This window comes from Hermetia illucens, chromosome 3, assembly GCF_905115235.1.
Source record: "Hermetia illucens chromosome 3, iHerIll2.2.curated.20191125, whole genome shotgun sequence".
In the NCBI taxonomy this organism is placed as follows: Eukaryota; Metazoa; Arthropoda; class Insecta; order Diptera; family Stratiomyidae; genus Hermetia; species Hermetia illucens.
In genome coordinates, this window is record NC_051851.1 from 14045349 (window position 1) to 14060023 (window position 14675).

Consider the following 14675-nt stretch of genomic DNA (forward strand, 5'->3'; position numbering starts at 1 on the left):
CAACGGGCCGAACTATCTCTTACGGATTTTGAGGGACTATCTGAGGAACCGCTCCCTGCTCTATGAAACACTAGAGGGTCAAAGGTGGATAGAGGTCACGTCGGGGGAAGTACAGGGATCCATCCTAGGGCCGGATCTCTGGAACGCTACCTATGACAGTCTACTTAAACTTGACATGCCAGAAGAGTCGCGCCTGGTCGGCTACGCAGATGATGTCGCAGCGCTTGTTGCTGGACGCACTGTCGAACAGGCATAAAGCAGACTCGGCATAATGATGCGACGGGTAAGCGGATGGATGACTACTCATGGTTTCAACCTTGTACTGGAAAAAACCGAAGTAGTCATCCTGACTAAAAAGAGAATTCCGACCCTGCGTCCCATATCGTTCGGCGAGTCGATCATCGAGTCAAAATCAGCGGTAAAGTACCTCGGGTTGACTCTTGACTCAAAGATGAGCTTTTCTGAGCAGATCCAAGCAGCAGCGAACAAGGCTGCGACTGGAGTTTCGGCGTTAAGTAGGCTAATGGCAAACATCCTACGTCTAGTAGGCCACGTCTCCTGATGAGCTCAACGCAGTCTGTCCTGCTCTACGGCGCAGAGGTATGGGCTGGCGCTCTTAACAAGGAGGTATATCGTAGACGCCTCGCGCAAGTACAGAGACGGGGAGCTTTACGGGTAGCGTCTGCGTACCGCACAGTCTCTGAACCGGCCGTGATGGTGATCGCGAGAGTTATCCCCGTTGCCCTTCTTGCTAGGGAGAGTCAGGCCATACACAAGCGCAAGGGAGATGAGCCAAGGGAGGTGGTAGCTCGTGAAGAACGGCAACACACTCTAGACGAGTGCAGCTCTCTTGGCAAAATGAAACTAGAGGCAGATGGACTGCGCGGCTTATCGGCAACTTAGGTGCGTGGCAGAATCGGAAGCATGGTGAGACTGACTATTTCCTTACTCAATTTTTAAGTGGGCATGGAAGTTTTCAGTCTTACCTGCACAAGATCGGAAAGGCGCGTTCTCCGGATTGTGTATTTTGCAATGGAGTTGTGGACGATGCCCACCACACTTTTTCTTTCTTGTGGAAGGTGGGATGGGGTTCGTCACCAGCTCTATTTAAACACAGGGGATCTCTCTCCAGACAACATTGTGGAAGAGATGCTGAGGACTGCTGACAGCTGAAACCGTGTTGCCCATTACGTTCGGGCCCTTCTCGTTGCTAAGAAGATAGAACTCGACCGGTGGAGGAGCCGGATGGCAGGGGGTTCCTTGAACTGACAGTTCCCTTCCTCCTCTCCCCTCCCGTTGGTGAAAGGAATTCCCTGATTTGAAGGCTCCGCAAGGCGGGAGAGTTCGGGGGCTGGCCCGAAGTAATGTGACAAACGGTTCCAGGCTAGCTCTCTGACGATGGGGAGGTGTTTGGTTGGTAGTCCGACAACGTACCGAATCGGGAGTCCAACACTGTGTGCGTAAATGCATTCACCTACCCTACCCCCCCCCCCAAAAAAAAAAACAAAAAAAAAAATTGTTTCCCGTAGCACACGTAACGCGGATGTTTTTGAAATTCCCTTCGTGGGGACTGACAGCGGCTTTCTCTCTCCGATCCCGAGGTTATGTGGGTCAAACATCCCCTATAGCTTGGTTGGTTTAATTCTCTCCCACTTCTTAGTTTGAAGGGTAGCTACTTACTTGCTTGCCCGGCTGAATACGTTATCCGCATGGATAATAAATAAAGACATAAATTTTAGCTGAAATACAAACTCCCCACTCATACACAGTAAATAATCATATCAACTTTGGACCCATTTTATACAAACATTTATTTTATAGAAATATCAAGTTCCATTTCTCTTTAAATATTAATATCCACGAAAGTCATTTTTCAGTAGCGATGGGAATGAAATTGTTGAGTTTCATAAATGATTTCTTTTTTTTCATATTTCATAATTTAAATTAAAATAAAAAAATGCGAAATACATTAAAAATAAATGTACAATGACATGAAAGAAAATATTTGGCATAAGACAAAAATAAATTGTCATCTTTAGAGAAATCACTGTAAACATGTCTTGACTTATCTCTCGTCTTTGATATCTGTTTGTCTTTTCAGCCTTAATGCCAGTCACGATAAAAGAAAAAACCCAATTTCCCATATCCTCCGATACAACAAAATCAGGTTTGTGAAGAAATCAAGAAAAAACGATGGAAAAACCAAAAGTAGGAATCATAAGTGTGAATATACCGTAATGAATAATTATAACAAATATCTATGGACGTCAAAGGACACAAACACTATTCATCAAATTTCACATGGTCGTCATGTCTAGTAAAATCGCTTCTTGGCGTTCTTCTCTTTGTAGTATGCAATACCGAAAATCGTGATAGCAACGGCGAAGATCATTCCGAACAAAATGATGAAGAAGATTTTAACGTTAGACATGCTTGGTTTCGGGTCTTCACTTCGTTCTCGGGGCGGTTCGAATGTTAAAGCGCTTGGAATTATATTCCTCCGATCACTGTGGTCTGAGTGCTATCAAATGACAAAAAAAAAACATTTTTTTTACAGGAAACAGCAACAAAAACAGTTTTACAGAAACATATGTTGAATGAATCAACTTACATCTGTGATTGGATCCAGATCGTAAAATTTGAATGAGAGTATATCGTGGTTATCGGACAAGTCGCCAGTATTTGCTGATAACCCGAAAAAGTATCCTGTGGGCAATCGGACGCCTGTAACTGTGAAGCAGTTCTTCCATTCAGCTTTGTTCTCAAAATCCGTAGACACATTCAAAATGTCATTCTCGTATCTTATGCGGATGATGGTATCGTAGTCTGTGTTGCGGAAGCGCACTTCACAACCAGCTAGTTCAGTATGGGTTCCGTCACGATCGTGATCGTAGCTAAGGGATCCATTGTTGACCATTGCACTGACGTATGGATGTTGATGCTGCAAAGAAATGGGATTTATTTGTTGCGTTTGATAATTCACTTTTGGTTGAAATATAAAGTGCTCATATATTGGGAAGCAGATCGCAAAGTAAAAATATCCAGATTAGCCAAAGTGCGCTTCTTCTCAGGTCTTTACGAGAAGCCTATAGTTCTCTTGAACTGTTCTGCAATGCGTTTATAGGGCGACCCACTTGAGGGTCACTCTGGGATAGTAGGTCCGACTGCATGGCATGGCCAGCAAAGTAGTTGTCCCGAAGGTGTGGCCAAAGTAAGCACTAAATGCAAACTTCGAAAAGAAATCACGCAGTTAGCAAGTCATGACGGGGAAAAGGAGAAATAGGTTGAGTGTTTTATCTACATTCAAACTTGCGGAACTTGCTGCACCGGTTGCGCGTTTGTATTTATTGCGCCTCGCACAAGTATAAGCAAGAGGCTTGCAATAAACGAAAGCCCCTTAAATGTGATATTTGCAAGGATCAAAGGAAAGTTGAGGACAATGATGGAATTGCATTACATCATGCATTCAAAGCAGAATTGGAAAGAGCTAGGCCACGGTCAACATGATTCGCATCCTACAAATCAATATGCACCGGAGTGTAGTTCACTGCTGAGACCAAAGCTGATTTAGTACTGATCAGTGAACAGTGCGAAAACAACGACCCAGTTTCATGGCACCTTGACATATCAGATATCACTGCCATCTGGGTTCGGGACGGCACCCTCCTTAGGGTTCTTACCCAAGGCCGAGGGGACGGCTTTGTCTGGATTCGCCGAAGAGATGATGCCGGACTTTCGGCGTAGGCTTGATGCTTTGGCGGACGCTATCTTAGGCACAGATGGGCGGATCCTGCTCGGGGGTGACTTTAATGCCAGGGCACTTGAATGAGGCATGCCTCACACTGACTCCAGAGGGAAACGAATTCTGGAAATTGCGGCGAGAACAGGACTGGTAATTCTAAACACCGGATCCACGTACGAAGTCATTATCGGGCGCAAGAGGAGAGATATGTGGTTCCAATCCGGCGATCGTCAAGTATGAAAATCTGCTTTCAACATAAACGTATAGCTTCTTTTTATATGTAGATGTTTACGCCAAGAAAAATTGCAAAATTTTGGAGATACACTGCAATCTCCCAAGAGGACTGTTTACTGCATCAAATCAAACCTGTACTGATTACACAATACCCCAAAAGTAAGGTTCTTAGTATTACTGCATCACTGTACGACCCAATAAGCTGGTTACTTCCCGTACGAAGCCATATATGCAATGTTTCGGCGGCCAGTCAGGATCGTCCGTCTTCTCTCGCTAGGGCTAATTATGCCTCAAAGTTGCATAATTCGACAAGTCCTCACACGACCTATTCGCGGTGGTCACTGGAAACCGTCTTCGGACGGGCCAAGAGTGTGTAGTGCCGGGCTGGGAGTAGGCTCATCCAACTGGGGAAAATCTGTTTGCCCGCTGGTCAGGTGTTAGAGGTAAGTGGATCTGGCGGGAGATGAGCCGAAGCAATAGCCCGGGGATCGTTCTCATTGCACTGGGGAAAGTGCTAATAGGACCTCAAGCCAAGATGGAACAGCTTACGCCCATGGTTGTGTGGCCAATGAAGATTTTGGTCTTTAGCATGCGAAGTCTGAATTCTTGGGCACCCTTACCCTGGTGGCCGAGTTAGCCAGGGTGGACATTCTTCCCTGGCTATTTGAGAGACCAAGACATTGACTCAATTATAAAAAAAAAAATCAAGCTGGGTGTAGTGAGTACCAGGCATAGTCCTCCTAACTCGAAACCATCGGCGTCGGGGGATCCCTCAAAGCAACGACCAACAAGAACGTCGGCCACCGGAAACAGGCTGAAAAGCGATGGTCCACTGGAGTCCTGCTCAAAAACCAGTACCAGGAGGCCATGCAAATTCTCAGCAAGATTGCTAAGAATGATGAGGACGGTACTGTCGACGAGCTGGATGGAAAGAACCCCGCTAAATACCAGGCGATTGTTGAGGAATATAACAGCAGGCAGGCGAGCAGAAGTCGAAGTCCACCGCTCTCAAATGCAATCGATCTCAAGAAGAAGTCGAACAAAAATATAAGCGCAGCAGATTGGGCAAGAGCTCGGACGTTAAGCAACCTCTGGGAAAAAGTAAGCAGCAACAGCAACCCGACGAGCCACGAACTGCGAAACCCTTCAGCGACGTGACCAGGAACCGCTTACGTGTGGCGATGGCAGATAGTAATTCCGCTAGCGACAAACTAGTGCCGAAGGTGTGGACCAATGAGGCCCATCTCCTGGACGCCAAAGGCGACACCTGGGTTGCAGCCCCTGCTTTGATTCCTCTCAGATGGTCCTTGGGTTCCACGTTATTACTTGCGAGTACCAATTCTCCAAGGAATATCTCGGTTCGTGCGTCGCTAAGATCAGCGACGCCTGGGTAGGTGTAAAGCTCAAAGTCATCCCCTATGACGAGATTCCCAGGAGACCGGTCACTCCCATCTGTTTGCCGAAGAGCCGCATGGATAAGGACAAGCTCGTCCAATCCCTGCGGCTTCAAGACCCCAGGATTCCCGTAGACAACTGGGTAGTTATCAAGGAAAGGGAACACCAGACAAGCAACCAATCTTTTCTGCTCCGTGTAAACGGAGAGTGTCTGGAGGCACTGAAAAGGTAGTTTATAAAGGGCGATTCGAAGTCAGGAACGCAAAGGTGAAAGTATTCCACTCTGCAAAATCGGACGACAACCTGGATCCAATCGACACCGTCAACGAGCCGTTGGAGCAAATGAGGATTGACGGTCCGACGGGGACTGACGAATCCCCCACGTAAGCAGATAATGTTGACGGTAACGCTGCTAATCTGCTTGTCTTCCTCCTAGAGTAGCCTTGGATCGGAGGCGACCGAACCACCAAAGGGCTCTAAAGCAAATATTATAATTTATTCCACAGCAAAGGAGACGTTAATCAGACCTAGAGCATATATCCTCGCACGCTTTTCTGTGTCCGAGCATGAGTTCCAGCGACCTCAAAATGGAGCAGGTGGGGGCAGAGAACGTGTAAAAATGTATATTTCCTCAGCTTACGTGCCTCATGACCGTTCTGCTCCACCAGAAGAGCTACAACATTTGATGAACAACATTGCAACAAAGAAGGCCAACCTGTGGATAGGCTGCAACGTAAGGCAGCTCGCAAATCAACAAGAGAGGTGAGTCATTGTTTGATTTTATTATTAAAACAAATCTATAGGTGAGTAATAGTGGCAGTACACTAACCTTCCATTTCCCCAGCTTGGAGAACTGTGATGGTTGGGAGGAGGTCCTTCAGATCCACCTACTAACCGACACTGGGATTCTTAGAGTGGAGAACTGGAGAGTGTCTGAACAGAGATCCTTCTCAAATCATAGTTGGATACTTCTCGGTCTAGATCTTACCGCAGAGGTTTCCAAATCCTTCAGATATTCCAGAATGGAGGAAGTTTGTTCAAGTCATTAAGAACAAATTCTCGGATGCACAAATTCGATATCGCCTTTAGAGTTCCGAGCCCTGCTACTTACAACAAGAAGACACTGCTACCGTGGTGGAATGAAGATCTATCCATCCTCAGGAAGTTGACCAGAGAGATCTTCAAACAGCTGCTATAAGCATAAATATTGGCAGCCATATAAGGACTGCCTGAAGAAGTACAGGGTGCGGCAGCATAACTTCCTTTATTAAAATGCGCGCCACTCAGTTAGTTGATGTCATAGCGGAGCGCTAGTGGTCTCGTTCAAGAGGGGATACTGTCAAGTTTTGTCCCGACACGGTTCAGTCGCCATCATGCGTTGGAATAGTGAGGAGCATGCCTTTGCCGTTGAGGTTTACTTTTCAAGCGGATGTTCGATTATTGCAACACAGCGTGCATTTCGGAATCGCTTTAAGTTAGCCCCGTTGGCTCCCGTCCCAGGCCGCAAATCAATTGTTACATGGGTCACTACATTCAGACAAACTGCAAGTGCGACAAAAGGAAACACTGGAGTCCCTCGGCCCGTTAGATCACCTGAGAAAATTGAAGCAGCGAGAGCGTCAATGTTGCGATCGCCACGGCGTTCTGCGCGCAAACACGCATCTGCCCTTGGACTATCCGATCGTTCTGTGAGAAGAATTCTTCGTGATGATCTTCATTTTCATCCCTATAAGATGGCTATAGTGCAGCAACTTTCAGAACGTGACTTCAATTCTCGTATGAACGCGTGTGAGCTTCTTCTTGATGTCGTTCCCGAGGGTGCAATTGTTTTTTTTAGCGATGAAGCCCATTTTCATTTGTGTGGGTCGGTTAACAAACAAAACATGCGCTACTGGGCTGACACCAACCCTCGAGAATTGCATCAAAAGCCTTTGCATTCACCCAAAGTCACAGTGTGGTGTGCAATTTCCTCAGCTGGAATTATTGGTCCCTGGTTTTTTGAGGAAAATGAGGTTACAGTGACAGTGAATTCGGACCGGTAGGTAAACATGCTACAGAATTTTTTTTTCCCACGGCTAGAAAATTTGGATTTGGTGGACACTTGGTTCCAACAAGACGGTGCAACAGCACACACTTCAAGAGCATCGATGGCTGTTTTGAGGGAACACTTTCCAGAGCGCCTTATCTCAATTAGAGGCGATTTGGAATGGCTGGCACGCTCTCCCGATCTGTCCCCTTGTGATTTTTTTCTATGGGGTTTTTTGAAATCCCGTGTTTATGTGAACCGTCCAAGAACCCTACAAGATTTGAAGACCATTTGAACATCCAAGAAGAAATTGCCAACATAACACCTGCTATGCATACAATAGTTTTTATTGAGTTTTGAAAAAAGGAAGTTATGCTGCCGCACCCTGTATAAGCGAGAGGCTTGCAATAAACGAAAGCCTCTTAAATGTGATATTTGCAAGGATCAAAGGTAGGTTGAAAACAATAATGGAATTGCGTTACATCATGCAGGGAATTCATCGAAATTAGCTTGTTCGAAAATTGTTCCCAAAGCTGTCGTTCAGATAGAGGCAGAAGATGGCCGAAAGGTTGCAGTTCCGTGTCCCTTTGATCAAAGTATTCAGCTGTTTTGAATATTTTGGTCAAAGGGATTGTGTCATTGTGGAAGACTTGGTAAAGAAGGTAAAGAAGGGGAGGGTTTTCACCTTGGTAAACTTACACATTTATCTAGTGGAAGGCTCAACCCTTCAAATCAAATCCTTAGTTGTGAAAAGATTCAATAAAAGGACACTCCTGCAACTCCCTCAACGAGTGAGGAGGATCCAGTCACAGCATTCGCAACCCATGTCCCAATTCTGCTCGAGCCAAACATTTTGCCCAAGTTGTTCCTAGAGGGAGTCGAAATTATAGACAGTTTTCTCTTCCAAAATACCAAGCTTGGGTGGATTATTCAGGGCCAGGGGATAGATAATCCAGATCAAAGTTACACTTCCGCTCAAGTCTCGCTAGAGGAACTGGAACTCGACCCCACTGAATAAGGACGACAGTAATGCTTTGGATAAGCAGAAGTGCAGAAGCTTTATTCAGAGGGTCATTATCGGGCGCAAGAAGGAAGATATGTGGTTCCAATCCCCTGGCGTCAGGAAAGTCGTTATATTCCCCAACCAAATGTGATAAGGCAGAATGCAACAGCAACAACTGAAATACGAAATGTGTTTAACGCGGCGAGTCCGTCCTTGAAAGGTGTCAGCCTCAACCTAATGATTCATTCTGAACCTAAACATGCGAACTCTGAATACCTCGGCCACCTTCATTTTCAAATAAGACCCTTACTCTGGTGGCCGGGCTAGCCAGGATGGACATTTTTCCCTGGCTACTTGTGAGATCAAGACACTTGTGTGGCTACTTGTGAGATCAAAAACACAAATAAACCGGCGAGAGGTGGTGATGCCAGGTGCATCATCGGAGGACGCGCTGCTGGCATCCAACCAGGAGACAATAGCCGTCGAGAATAGTACAATCGGTGCCAGCCGTAGCACCGTTGTGCTGAAACCAACCGCCAGGGCCTCCCGGAGCGAGCCGACAGACGGACTAGTGGCTTCCAGCCTGGAATTCACTGCCGTCAAGCTGGGTGTAGTGAGTACCAGGCATTGTCCTACTAACCCGAAACCGCCGACCGCGGGGATCCCTCAAAAGTAAAGGCCGACAAGAACGCCGGACACCGGAAACCAGCTACGAAGCGAAGATCCTCTGGTATCCTGCTCAAGAACCAGTACTAGAAAGTCATGCATATTTTCACCAAGACTGCTAAGAATAAGGAGACTGGTACTGAGGTACTTGAGGAATATAATAGCAAACGTCTGATAGACGAATAGAATGCAAAACCTACCGCTCTGAAACGCAATCGATCTTAAGATGAGGTCGGACAAAAACACAAGCGGAGCAGAGTGGGCAAGAGCTCGGACGCTAAGTAACCCCTGGAGAAAAGTAAGCAGCAACAGCCAACCCACGAACTGCGAAACCCTTTAATTCCGCTAGAGGCCAATTAGCGATGGAGGTATGGACCAGTGTTGAGGCCAGGCTGTCGGAGCATCTCCTGGACACCAAAGGCGGACAAATGGGATCCATCCCCTGCTTTGATTCCTCTCAGGTGGACCTTGGGTTCCACGTTATAGCTCGCGAGGACCAATTCTGCATGGACCTTCTCGGTTTGTGCGTCGCTAAAATTAGCATTGCCTAAGATGGTGTAAAGCTCAAAGTCATCCCCTACGATGAGATTCCCAGGAGACCGGTCGCTTGCATCTGGCGGCCGAAGATCCACATGGATGAACACAAGCTCGCCCAATCACTGCGCCTTGAAAGCCTTATCGTCGGTTTCCATGGGCGACTGGGTTGTTATCCAGGAGGAGGAACGCCAGACAAACAGCCAACCTTTTTTCTGCTCCGTATAAACGGACAGTGCATGGAGGTACTGCAAAAGGTAGAATATAAAGTGCGGTTCGGAGTCAGGAACGCCAAAGTGAAAATGTTCCGCTCTGCAAAACCTAACGATAACTTGGATCCAATCGACGCCACCAGCGAGCTGTTGGAGGAGATGAAGTCTGTAGTCCTGCCCGGCAGATGCTCTCAATGTACTCCTCCATCTCCTCCCCGTAGACCTCCACATTAAATACGTTGTAGCGTGCAGTGCTGGGCAGCGAAGTCCTACGACCGCAGTAACATCCTAAACGAAGTACCTCGGGAAATCTGGGCATTCCGCACGAACTATGCCACACGCAAGCTGAACCACGAGAAACTTTGCTATCCAACCAAGGCAAAATGGAAGACCGGCGGCATGTTATGACACAGTATTTTTTACCGATAGACCAAAGATGTTCTGTATGTCTCGGCGCGTGGTTTTCTCGAATACACACAGTGTATCCGAGTCTCTAAGGTTTCGCCAGTGTATTCCAAGCGGAAGTACAGGCGATAATGGAAGTCTGTCGATGGCTGGAGCGTGATCCGAGCCCAAAGCGTAGCATAGCCATTCTGACCAACAACCAAGCGGCCTACTCAGGTACTCAACGACGACATCCTGCAGGCTGGTGAGGCAGTGCAGAGACGCGCTGAACAGTCTCTGGGTTTCCGGAAAGAGGAAGAAGCAGGCTAACGGATTGGACACAGGGATACAGTCGATGTCTCCCTGGTAACTGTCAAGGGTGGAGTCTATTCATACTACTTAGCAGTCGCGAGCCTTAGACGGCGAAAGCTTACCACCTGTGCCAATTCAAGGAGTATTTGGCCCGCTTATAACATAGCCTGATGACGAAAGCTCCTGTGCCAGACGCGTGCAAATGCATACAAGAATACGATGGTCTGCATATGGCACTGGTCCAGAGGGGGCCATGCCGCCAAACTTGGCATACCCTACAATTCGCATTGCCGAACCTGCGGAGAAGGAAGGGACACTCTGATGCACTTTCTCTGCCACTTCCCAGCTCTAGTTAGAGTCAGGCTGCGAATACTAGGTAAACCAGTCTTTGAGGACCTCAGAGAGATTTCTAGCTGCAGGATGGAAGAGCTGCTTTCATTCGTGAATGCTATGGGCTGGCTCTGAAGATCCGAGCCGGCTGGACTTTGCCCCCCGCTCTCATAACAGCAGTCATGGCCTTAGGAGTTGGGTGTGGTGTGTGGTGGGGGAGAAGCTATAACTTCTGAGCATTCAGGCCCTATTGACCCATTGATGCTGGCTTAGAAGTTTGTGGCATCAAAACGGCGCACCACAGTACCCACTGATACCTGCCTACCTACCCTACGTTGGCCTGACACTATTTCAAATGAACAACTTGATCGGCACACAGGCTTGGCACTCGTACGCGATGTGACAAGAAGACGGAAGAGGCAGTGGATAGGTCACAAATTAAGGAGGAGCGACAATTGCATTGCGGGCATTGCCATCGGGTGATCCCAAAAGGCACTTGGCGTAGAACAACATAGAACGAATACGCACGACCCGGGAAGTCGTGGGAGGAGCTAGAACGCATCCAGGTAACCGCGAGCGACGGCGCGTAGCCCAACCCACCAAGGGGTAATGAGCAACCATATACGGACTGGCTTGGAAGATCTAGATTCGGTTAGATTTTGGTTCCCTTGTTTTTCCCACTGCAGTCCCGCTTTTAACAGTTTTTAGTATAAAAACTGCGCACCACAGTCCTAATTAGAATCCTAGGAACGGTCACTAATACCGACCGACTTACCTGCATCCAGCCTAGTTGTGGCGCAAGTGAATAGAAAAACATTGATGGTCACTCGTTTCTTTTATTGTTTCATTATCAAGCTCTGCCGCAGAGCAAGAAGCGTAGTCCTCATCGTTTGTAGCACTCAAAATGTTAGACATTTTTCGGAATATTAACAAACATCTCCATTTTTCCACACGTTGGGAAAGATCACCCGCCCTGCGAAACGGGCTTCCGCAAATTGGGCGATCAGCGGTATTGCGTTCGTTTTCAGCATGAGTTCCATCACAATTATTGGGTCATAAACATCTCGGCGATTACCCGCCGCCTTGAAGCTTGTCGCTTATGCATAGCCGGAGATCACTATCGACAGACCTAATCTCAATCATAATCAATCAAAAAGTTCACACAATTCTAGTTATCGGCGTGCTTGCTCTACGCGCCGCAGATAAGACTACATGACCGGCAACTTGTGGTTTTGAATAACCTACGATGTCGAGTTTAAAGCTCATTCTCCGCTCTCCATAAACATGGAGCTATCGGCGAACAATTTCCACTTCTAATTCGATAAGCGTCGTCTCACTGCGACCGGAACCTCATGCAAAAAAGGTAATATCACACTAACCTGTCGATTAATATTCCAATTACGGTGATAAGAGACACGGTGTAGTGTGGCGAATACAACTCATGATATCAAACAGGTTGATGTGTTGATTCAATGAATTAATTGAAATTTCAAATGAATTTTAGGAGCAACAGGCTGTGAATAACAGCCAAGGTCAGAAGGTATCCATGCATTTAGCTTTTCACTTAGTTCGATCAGCATTTGGGATGACCTGAAGCGATTTTTGAACATGATAAGTGACTCATTCGGTTTACGCGGAAGTTGTGGATTTAATATTCAATTACGCCTCAACATTGAATGACTAAACTATTAAAGTCTGAAGCGGTTTGCTCTGTACTCAAACTTCGGCCTAAATATCACTGGCTCCAATCATTTTTCGTCCTAATTTCAGCGGAAAACTACTTCAAACCGAGTGACTCTCCCAATACCCGTCTTAACCAAATACTCACATTATGTGGTCCATTCTGGTTGCTGTATGTATCCAAAATGATCGCCAATCCACTGAACAGATCCTTGCTGCCAAACACAGACCCGGAGGCCATTCTATCCTTCGCATACCAAACAGCGAACCCGTCGCCGAACAAGTTTCCTTTTCCGTGCACCTTGAATGACACATGAACTTCCCAGTTCTTGGAATTGCAAGGCTGAAAACCAGAAAAACCCATGAAACCCAACAATAATTGGCTTAAAACATTTCCGCTTACCACTTGATTCCATATTGCGCCACTTTTCGATTGAAGATCCGGCGTTAATCGAATATAATTGCTCGTCACGAAAGTATCGCCGAGAAAGTCCCAGAATGGAAGATTCATTCCGACGCCTGTACAAAAAAAAACATGCCATGAAATTAGCTCAGCTGATGATTTCCTGGAAAAACTGTTGCCCAAGGATGGCAGAGTCCTTGCGGGCATGACGGAAGGATTGCAATTACCTTGAAATGGCCGCGTTAGCGAATGTTCGCGCTTCAAATAGTCATTTGAACTGTACTGGGCACTAGTCGATAATGAAAACGATAAAAGCAGACTAATTACTAGAAATAGGGAATTACAACTAATTTTTGGCATTTTATTAACTACTGCGTGCACGCCCGTGTCTGATATCCTGGATTTGTATCCTGGTCTGCCCGTTTTGCTCCTACTACGCGGAAAACCTGTCATTTCTACTACGACTGACAGCCGACCAATTTCGTTTTTGCAAATAGGGTGCCGTCAGGTCTTTTTCTTCATAATCGCTTGTTCTTGTTGGTGGGAGGTTGATAAAAGTTGGCTTGGCACGTTTCTAGCCAGGAAGCTGATTAAGGTAGTTTTTTTCTTTTGCCAGGATAGTTAACGGCTGATCATTGGATTGCGAGGATTCGTATTTTAGATTCCAATAATTCTTAGGAAGATGTAAATCCATAAAGTTGATGGAGGGGAAAATTGGAAGAGCAACCAGAGATTTTTTTCTTATTTTTATTAATGGCTCGAGGGCCTCGAGTCTGCATTAGGTTGAGACGGAAAAGTATATCCCACGTTTTTGGTAAACTGACCCCTATCAGGACAGAGCCAACTCATTAGATCTGTCTTTTGACCATTAAGTATTATAGTAGCCAAGTGTAGCTAGGTAGGTATTAGTGGCCGCTCTGAGGAGCTCAATTAACGCTGTGGTGCGCCGTTTTGATGCCACAAACTCCTAAGACCGTGACTGTTGTTATGAGAGCAAAGAGGCAGAGTTCAGCCGGCTCAGATTTTCAAAGCCAGCCCGTAGCATTCACGAAGGAAAGCAGCTCTGCCATCCTCTTCTTTTTCTTCAGCCTTTGTCCCCTTCACAAGCGGGGTCGGCTCGTCGTGATCGGCTTCGCCATTTGGATCTATCGAATGCCTGATCTGGGTGCAATCTCGAGGCTTTCAAATCCCCATCCAGCGTATCAAGCCACCGTTGCTTAGGTCTGCCTTTTGGTCGTTTACCATCGACTTCGACGTTCAGACCAATCTTTGCAAGTGAATTCTCGTTTGCACAAATTGCGTGACCATACCATCGAAGACGCCTCTCTCGCAACTTTTCCACGATCGGTGCAACCCCATAACGATCGCGGATATCCTCATTTCGGATGTGATCTAAACGTGTGACGCCACTAGTCCAACGTAGCATCTTCGTCTCCATTACCGCAAGACGCTGTTCATTGTCTTTTATGGTCGGCCAACACTCAGAACCATAGAGAGCGACTAGACGGACGACATTGCGGTAAATTTTAGATTTGAGACGTTCGTTGATACGTCGATCACAAAGGACACCAGTTGTGGAGCGCCGCTTCATCCAGGCTGCGTTAATGCGTGAAGCAATTTCATAACGCAGCTTTCCATTGGCTGATAGCGTTGACCGGAGGTATTTAAATCGCTCAGTTCTGGGCAGATCACTGTCGCTATAGTGATTGTGCCTGTTTCATGGGGATCGGTCGTCAAAAAATCAGTTTTGTTTA

The 14675-nt window shown here is 46.7% G+C and overlaps 1 protein-coding gene across 1 annotated transcript; it reads right to left on the minus strand.

The window, feature by feature from the left end:
• Positions 1-1786: 1786 nt before the first annotated feature.
• On the minus strand, positions 1787-13424 carry LOC119652540 (vesicular integral-membrane protein VIP36). The gene is made up of 5 exons (XM_038056745.1): positions 13149-13424; positions 12922-13037; positions 12667-12861; positions 2612-2941; positions 1787-2521 (listed from the first exon to the last, which is right to left on the minus strand). The coding sequence occupies exons 1-5, from the start codon at positions 13372-13374 to the stop codon at positions 2315-2317; spliced, it is 1074 nt and encodes a 357-aa protein (XP_037912673.1). The 5' UTR covers positions 13375-13424; the 3' UTR covers positions 1787-2314.
• Positions 13425-14675: the final 1251 nt, after the last annotated feature.

What these genes read in the sequence shown, in the direction of transcription:
- LOC119652540 (XM_038056745.1), bottom strand. Translation starts at nt 13,374, where the DNA reads ATGACAGGTTTTCCGCGTAGTAGGAGCAAAACGGGCAGACCAGGATAC. An exon ending in GCGCAATATGGAATCAAGTG is followed by an intron (nt 12,862 to 12,921) that starts GTAAGCGGAAAT and finishes TCTGGTTTTCAG; the next exon opens with CCTTGCAATTCCAAGAACTG. An exon ending in ATCTGGATCCAATCACAGAT is followed by an intron (nt 2,522 to 2,611) that starts GTAAGTTGATTC and finishes GTCATTTGATAG; the next exon opens with CACTCAGACCACAGTGATCG.